At 39.5% G+C, this 7,726-nt stretch overlaps 2 protein-coding genes and 1 long non-coding RNA gene across 5 annotated transcripts; 2 read left to right on the top strand and 1 right to left on the bottom strand.

The window, feature by feature from the left end:
• Nucleotides 1-1,454: 1,454 nt before the first annotated feature.
• On the bottom strand, nucleotides 1,455-5,568 carry LOC109539214. 3 transcript variants are annotated; one of them, XM_048667995.1, is made up of 6 exons: nucleotides 4,783-5,568; nucleotides 3,998-4,070; nucleotides 3,210-3,943; nucleotides 2,911-3,131; nucleotides 1,686-2,856; nucleotides 1,455-1,548 (listed from the first exon to the last, which is right to left on the bottom strand). In XM_048667995.1, exons 1-5 carry the CDS (start codon nucleotides 4,887-4,889, stop codon nucleotides 1,742-1,744), a joined length of 2,250 nt encoding a protein of 749 aa, XP_048523952.1. In that variant the 5' UTR covers nucleotides 4,890-5,568; the 3' UTR covers nucleotides 1,455-1,548; nucleotides 1,686-1,741. The 3 variants fall into 3 exon arrangements, with proteins under 3 accessions (XP_048523952.1, XP_019762388.2, XP_019762389.2); XM_019906829.2 differs by having other exon boundaries at nucleotides 5,390-5,568; XM_019906830.2 differs by lacking the exon at nucleotides 4,783-5,568 and adding an exon at nucleotides 4,403-4,586.
• On the top strand, nucleotides 4,068-4,583 carry LOC125505057. The gene is made up of 2 exons (XR_007281885.1): nucleotides 4,068-4,258; nucleotides 4,387-4,583. It is a non-coding gene; the product is annotated as an uncharacterized LOC125505057 (long non-coding RNA).
• LOC109539220 lies at nucleotides 4,659-6,644 on the top strand. The gene is made up of 3 exons (XM_019906840.2): nucleotides 4,659-4,741; nucleotides 6,065-6,212; nucleotides 6,376-6,644. The coding sequence occupies exons 1-3, from the start codon at nucleotides 4,705-4,707 to the stop codon at nucleotides 6,545-6,547; spliced, it is 357 nt and encodes a 118-aa protein (XP_019762399.1). The 5' UTR covers nucleotides 4,659-4,704; the 3' UTR covers nucleotides 6,548-6,644.
• The last annotated feature ends 1,082 nt before the right edge of the window (nucleotides 6,645-7,726 follow it).

Genomic DNA, 7,726 nt, shown 5'->3' with positions numbered 1-7,726 from the left:
AAATACTAACCCTTCTATACAAACAGCTGAATAAAGCTTTTATTCAGCTGTTTGTTAATTAGTGACTTCTCAGAACATTCACAAAATTCAAAATTATTGCAACAAAACTATTATTTGCAGTGAGATTTTAATATATGGAAAAGCATGCATACAAATCGCAACATTGATTCTTAATTCTCCACAAATTACATACTGAATCGAAACAATGTATGCCAGTTACAAGATGAATCCTGAGCAATATATTCTGTGGCCATTGCAACACCAAATAGCATCCACATATACAGGGTGATTCAAAAATGGCGTCATTCCTCTGGAGGTGTTGTCTGGCGGTGTTTTAGTACAGAAAAAATAGTAAAAAAAATTAACCGTGACGCGAAATTTCAACATTTTCCTCGTACTCTCCAAGTGAGCTCCTATTACCCATTAAAAGGAATGACGCCAATTTTGAATCACCCTGTATTTGTACGCTACCTATAAAAACCTGGTAACTTTCCAATACATCTCACTTTCGTTAAATTAACAATAAAGTGCAATTTTTTCGCACTTGTTACGTAAGCCAGCCAACATCAGCAGCCGCACTTCAATGCCTTTTACCGTTTTGAAAGTATCTAACTTTCCATCAGCACAAGAGGAAAAAAGGGTTGTACAAACGACCGATTGTGATGCTGGATTGAACACGACAATCGATGGATGCATGATGGTTATTGTTGCGCAATGAATTTAGTTGAATTTGATTGTTGATTGCACATCACAAAACCATTATCCGACACAAGTGGCTTTCTTGCGCTATTCATTAAGTGTTTCTGTAACCGTAAACCTTTTAGTGCTCGATTATTTCCAAAAAAATTTATCGCAGCATATAAAAAATGCATTATTGTGTTCAAGTRGYATGAATCTGCAACTTGAKCCYGACTTAGTAGTAGAGGAGAAGTAGAGGTAATGATTGACGACATCTTATCTCACCCACAATAACGTCATCTAACATTTTTTTTCAATAGATAGTAAAAAATCGTGCAAGATCCGGACACGCTTAAACCCAGTTTCAACAACTTCATATTTAAAAATTACTCCTAAAATAACGAGACACTGATTATGCAATAAAGTTAAAATTTGTATAGCTATTAATAAAGTGCACGACAAATTTAAACATATGCTGTTACAAAGGAGCGTCCAAAAGTGATCCGATTATAATGAAACAACACTGCGAATAAAAAGTAAATGATTCAACTAATGAAAACACGCCGCTTGATGCGCCAAGTCATTAAGGCACTCCTTAGAGCTGAATCCATGGCCAAACTAGTCCAACATTAACTGGACATGAAGAAATCATAGTCGGTTGAGATATTTAAATTAATTTTGGCGCAACAGAAATAATAGCAAAACTTTTACTTTCAGTCAAGGAACGGAATTACGCAGTAATGTGCATGCACCAAGATAAGACCACTTATGCGTTATTAAGTCCAATTGCCATTTTATTCTGTAGCTAAGTTACATACCTTCAATATTTCGCCTTTCGGTCGTTGTATCAGCAAAGTGGGTCCGGACTGCCTGCAAATGGAAAACAACAGTAAATTGCCTTTAAAGCCTTAAACAAAAAATGCTTCTGACCATTGCAAAAGGGTAAAAATTCAAAAAAATATATATAAAGTTGAACATTATAAACAAAATGCAAATAGCGGCGTTACCCAGTCTTCATTGAATTCTCCCAGCAGACTGTACCCTGTGGTTACAAGCAGCAACTTCAGAGCGTTTTGTCGTTCGAAAGTTTATGGCAAAGCGGTTGAAACTCTCCCTGGAGTTGGGATTCCAGTGTCTTTAAAGCCACGAGAGCTGGATTGGGAGATTCGCGCAAATATCTAGTCAACTGGGTGCAGATGTTCTTCACAATCTCAGTTCCTTCCTCAATAATCACATCATTGGTTCGCGCGTTGCAACTATCGCCTTCGTCCTTAATCTCATCCTCCACCAATACGGTGATAACTTCGGTTGAACAGTTGTCCGATGATTGGCTCCGCTCTGGAAACAGCTGCTGTTGCCTGGGATATTTTCCTTCAGCAATGTAAAACTTTGCCCTCAGTTCCATATTACTTATTTCCACATGGAATCGCTCCGGTTTGGTATAAAGGCAGATCCACTCGATATGTTTGCAAAGCATCTCCAGCGACCTCTTGTAAATACATGTACAATCCAATGCTTCGCCATTTACTACGTGAAACACTTCAGAGTTTTTCGTACTGGGAACCCAATAGATGTCCTCTGACAACGTTTTTATATTGTGAAGAATATCGCCTGGGATCAAAGTTGTTTCCGGGCTCAGAACGTTTTGAATTGGGCGGTTTGTAGAGGCGTCCAGTAGCCGCTTCTGATAATACTGCGTGAAATTGTTATAGACAAAATCGAGCATTTGAATGCTGTTGAACTTCTTCATCAGTCCGAAGATCCTGTCCTTAATTATTCGCACTGAACTATCGATTTTTGGATTGCTCCCATTGGCCAGCTGAGGACGAAAGCATAGCGCCCATTGCTCTTTTATTTGCCAATAGTTCCGTAAACGCACGCAGTAATTCCCGTATTGCGCTGCCCTGCTTAGGGCTAACTCATACATGGTGGAGCATTCGCAGTTGGTACGAGCATACAGAATATCGCGAAAATCGTGAAAAAGCAACGGCTGATCGTCCTGGCGTATGGCATTGTCTGCTTTGATCAGCCATCTCCACCACGACTGCAACAGATGGGCGTTGCACAGTAGAACTGAAGATTTCTGCCATGTAATCTGCAAAGCAGTTTGGACAGCAGCTGAGTCATCGGTCATGAAAAGTTGGGGACCTTCGGGATTTCCTCCAAATATTGATTCTCCTGCAAAATGTATTTTTTACAAATTGGGCTTAAGCGCAAAAAACCAAAATTTACCGACTAATTCCATCAGCATTCTATAGGCAAGTGTGATAAGATCGAGCCCTTCTGTAGAAGTTATTAAAACGCCTAAAGGCAACGCCCCACACTCAAATGTGGTGGACAACACATGAACCTTGGATGCGTGGTGGGTTGATGTCTCAGTTGAGTCCACGAAGACCATGTCTGAAGCAACGGTACTTTTCTGATGCGCCCTTTTCATCAAGGGCGGGCATAGACTGAAAAAAAACATCATTATCGTAACTTTGAAGTAGGTTCAGCTATCAATTAGGAAAAGAGCTTCTAAGCTGGCTTACCATATTGCATATTCATCCCCAACAAACTCAATGGCTGCGCTGTTCGGGCTTTGCTCATTGAACTCCCGAATCTTTCCCAACATTAACTCCCGGGTGGTTTCACTTTTTCCTCTACTGCGACTATTGAACAATTGTAAGGTATCTTGATATTTCGGGCAGATGCTCCTGTCCTTTAAAGCGTGTTCATAGTCATCGCGACTAGATTGCAGTTCCAGTTTCAAACATGCCATTGCTGTGGATGGAGTGTGCCCATAATCGAAGAGATTGGCCAATTTCTGCTTGGTAGCTTTTGAAACTGGCCTGCAGCCTAACACCTCATCAGATCCGATGGGGTGGTTGTGGCAGGGGAGCAGCCTGATTTCACACGGGTACTGCCTATCAGGAGCATTTACGGGCTTGCCCCGGTATTTCTTTCTGGTGGCTGTTCTTAGCGTGACGATCATTCTAGACTCACAATTGGTGTTTCTACTCAGCCGCTTGCTATCGCCGCTGCCTTTTTTGTAGTTGGTGTTGTGGCGGCACCTTAAGAACTGTTTAAACCCCACTTTCATGCCGGTGGTTTTCCTGGTGGAGGCTACAGTGTATGAGCACTTGCTTCTCTCCTCGTATTGCTCCAACCATTCCTTAACTTCCGCCTCGGACTGGGCGTTGATCAGCAGAACCACTTCGTAAAAGCCCTTGTTCTCGTATTTGTAAAGTTGCGTGATTTTCGTATCCCAGTTGGGTAACAAATCCTGCAATTATAGAATAGGGAGTAAATGGCAAACTGGAATTGCTGGAACAGTTACCTGGATTTCTTGGAATGATACGGACGCCTTCTGTAGGTGCTCCTCGTCGATTTCAAAGTAGAAAACCATTTTCCTGCGGAAAATTGATGTGTTAAATAGCGTCTGGTAAGTTTAAAGGTACTTGCTAGCTATGCGCATTCAAACAGCTCAAATTTCTGGATTAGGGAATTGACATTGTATATGCCCGTCACTTAGGCAATAAATACTATCGGAAATTCCAGCAAATTCGAGTGCTCGATCGTGAAATGTAATCTACGTTAGGTGAGTCGCCCACATTCACAACCGTATGCAATCAGTGCATTGAATCATTCCAAATAAATGCTCAAAATATCTTCTTTTCGGAACAATAAATGAATGTAGGTATTCTAATTTGATTCAATCTCTCCTAGGTAAAACAATATTTACTAATGGCAGTTCGTCAGGTGGTCGATCGAGATAGAGAAAGTTCTGGTGCCCCCTGTTGAGATCCTAGAGCGCCGCCACTGGCATCAAGAAGATCTTCAACCACATGGTTGAGTTTACTGAACACAGACACGTTCTGCAGCGTCGTTATCTAACCAATTTACTTTCCGATTCTATGAAGTGAGCAATGAAATATTAATGTACCAGTCAGGTTTGCTAATCAGTCTATGCGAAACCTTCTAATACCACTGTAGTTCACCTGTCGAGTTCTTTTTGTATTTGTTTCGTTTTCGCGCTTCGATCGAATGGAGAGTTATGAGCGACAAACTTTCGAACAATTTGGTGAGTACCTGCAAGCATAGAGAAAGTAAAATTTTACTTACTCTATGCCCTTTTTGGCTACAGAAGTCAGGATATTTTCCATTGTCCTCATCAGGTTGAGCGATGTCGTAGCCGGGTACCACGCGATGGAAAGGACGAAGTAGCGCATTGTGAAAGTATTTGTGCATTTTCAGGCATAAAATTGAACAAGGATAACAAATGAAATTGCAAAACAAATAAATGTAGCGCTTATATACTTAAATACGCGCGCGGAAATTTGTCTAGACTTATAAATGTTGGAAATTACCGAGTTTTGAAAAATGATCTCAATTCTAAGCGTTCTAGACAAGCCTCCAGGAAACATCAAAAGCAATGAAAGTATCCAAAGTTTTAAGGAAAGAAGGGAACAAACATCCGCGACCCACCGCTGATTTTTCATGGAGAAACATTAATCGCGGCTACACAAGATTGAAATAACTAAAGGATTTCGCGTATTCTTGGATCCACTCCGTGTAAAATTATTCGACAAGCTGCTGGAGATCTGTTAATTAACGCTAAATATACAGCTGCTTATTGCCATTTGCATAAATAATTACTTTATACCAAGATAAGAATAGCAGTGTGATGATACATTCCAGTCCGTTATTTAGTGGCGGTTCTTAACTTTACCTATTGATTTGGCCTAGTGATTTCCTGCTGCAGTGGTTTTTTCGACTTTTGACTATACCATTGTAGGTGCTATAAAATACAAACATTCAATTACAAAAGCCCTTTTTAGCCCAAATGTTCAATAATAAACAAACATTTCCTGACAGGGGTTCCTAACCAAATTCCATGGTCAACACAGAAGTTCTGTCATTCCCTGTAGCGCGCCAAATTTGAATAATGTTTGTAAAGGCGAAGCAAGTATTTATTTGATTCAAATTCCAAGGATTCCGGAATCAACTTAATCCTACTTAAATACTAAAACAAGACGCCTCAGTAGATTCCGGTGGTAAAAATAAACTTATCTCACCCGCTATAAAACGCGACAAAGTGAAGTTTTATTATTAAATAAATAATTACACGGATTGTTTGAACTCACGGCCTTGATCACAAGCGAAAATTCAACAAAGCGAATGCAGCCAGTCAGAATTTAATACAAATTGAAAATATTTCTTCGATTGTTGCTATAAATACCGTGACTGCTAGCTGAGGAAATCGCTACCTCAGACCAAAACAATGTAAATACCTACGGAACTGATCTGATCACTTCTGAGAAACAACCAAGCATGAGTTCCTTCTCAGATTAATGTCTGTGTGAAAACTTTTCTGTTGAATCGTGAATAATGTTTTTTTTTGCAGGCGAAGAAAACAAAACCGAAATGACTCTAACTGAAATTCTGACCAATGAAACCAATCAAGTCACCACTGTAGTGGTGTTCGTTATCGCAGCTGTAGTAGTCATTATTTTAATATTTGTTTTGGCAGTTTTCATCGACTGCAGGCAACAGTAAGTACCTAATTAAATTACATTTCCGAATCGGCTAATCTATATAGAAAAACCTTTTTTTTCGAATATTGTTTTTCGCCCTCAATGTCTGTTTTGTCGGGATGCAGCGCGCAGCCTACGTTTTATTTAAGCTAAAACGTTACAAAGTTAATATGCTTTGCAGGAAAATTGAAGATTTTAAAGCAAAATCCTTAAGGAAAAGGATGCGAAGAAAAATTGAACGAGCCTTTCCAGTCTTGCCGTCGATCGGGGAAACATCCCAAATGGGGGACGAGCAGACCATAGTCAACCACATGGAGCAGCAAGCCACATCATCCCATGCTGATGTAGTATGAATGGTTTTAACTCGACAATAATTGAACTATTTGCATCACACCACATCTCATTACGTTATTGGATATTTTATAAGAAAATAAACCTTCTTTTGTTATATGGCATTTCGTTTGTTTAACCGCATTACGCCCAATTGAAATAAATAATAGTTTTTTGATTGCTCATAACTCGAAATTTCCTGGCATTGAAAAGTCAACGATCCACCGTGAACTGCCTCAAATTTTACAGGATAAAACCACAGCTTATATATCATGATGGATACATCGGAACCGCTCGCTTAAAATGAACCGCTTAAAACGAACCAAAAATGTTGATTTTTTCAGATTTGAAGCTTTCAGCTTGTTTTTCAAGGCACTTGTTCCATTTCTCGTTCCCTCGAGATGAACATGATGCAAAATTCGAGACTTTTGAGAATCTTGGTATTTTTTGAAAAAATCTACCGAAAAAATCCTTGGAAAATTTCGGTCAAAATTCAAAAATTTATAAGAGTGTTTTTTGAGCTCAATGGATTCTTTTCGACTCAAGACGTCCTTTAATATGTATATTTCAGATATTCGAGCCTTAAATTAGCAAAATATTGTCATTTTTGTCAAACATCGCAACCGCTCGAAAATCGCTTAAAATGAACCAAAAATGTCGATTTTTTCGGATCTAAAGCTTCCACCGTGTTTTTCAATGCACTTGTTCCATTTCTCATTCCCTCGCAACTAACATATAAGCCTTATTCTATGAACATGATGCAAAATTCGAGACAAGCTGTGATAAAACGGCGCTTGCTCCATAAAATACGAGTTAAAAAGAATCCGGATGAATGACTGTTTGCCAAAAATAGCTTCATTGAACCCCTGCCCTGCCCGACTCCCGCAAAACATTAGAACTGTTTATATTGAAATACACATGCCAGTCTCAACGTGTCGCGTGCCGGATAGTGAATGGAAAAAGGCTGGAAGGCAAATGTACTTATAAACAGCAACCATTATCCAGCAAATTTGAGTAAGTAAACCCCTATTTGAGCTGTTCTCCAAGCCGTAGATACGTTAAGTTTGGTCTATAATACTCCTCAAGGAGCAGACTTTTAGTTGGCGAGACTTTAAGGTCATATTTACACCTGAAAACATTATATATGAACATGTCATAAACACTATCAAGGAACTCTCAAAAGTGCAGTTCCTCGACGAATC

Source organism: Dendroctonus ponderosae, unplaced genomic scaffold (assembly GCF_020466585.1).
Source record: "Dendroctonus ponderosae isolate FM_Combo_2020 unplaced genomic scaffold, Dpon_F_20191213v2 Dpon_F_20191213_675, whole genome shotgun sequence".
NCBI classification, from domain to species: domain Eukaryota; kingdom Metazoa; phylum Arthropoda; class Insecta; order Coleoptera; family Curculionidae; genus Dendroctonus; species Dendroctonus ponderosae.
Note: the sequence above shows the minus strand (reverse complement) of the source record. Positions and strands in the feature narration are given on the sequence as shown.

Coding starts and splice junctions, on each gene's coding strand:
- LOC109539220 (XM_019906840.2), top strand. CDS start 4,705: ATGGAGAGTTATGAGCGACAAACTTTCGAACAATTTG. Junction 4,742..6,064: donor ACAAACTTTCGAACAATTTG/GTGAGTACCTGC, acceptor TTTTTTTTGCAG/GCGAAGAAAACAAAACCGAA. Junction 6,213..6,375: donor TTCATCGACTGCAGGCAACA/GTAAGTACCTAA, acceptor TATGCTTTGCAG/GAAAATTGAAGATTTTAAAG.
- LOC109539214 (XM_048667995.1), bottom strand. CDS start 4,889: ATGCGCTACTTCGTCCTTTCCATCGCGTGGTACCCGGCTACGACATCG. Junction 3,944..3,997: donor TATCATTCCAAGAAATCCAG/GTAACTGTTCCA, acceptor CTATAATTGCAG/GATTTGTTACCCAACTGGGA. Junction 3,132..3,209: donor GGGGATGAATATGCAATATG/GTAAGCCAGCTT, acceptor GTTTTTTTTCAG/TCTATGCCCGCCCTTGATGA.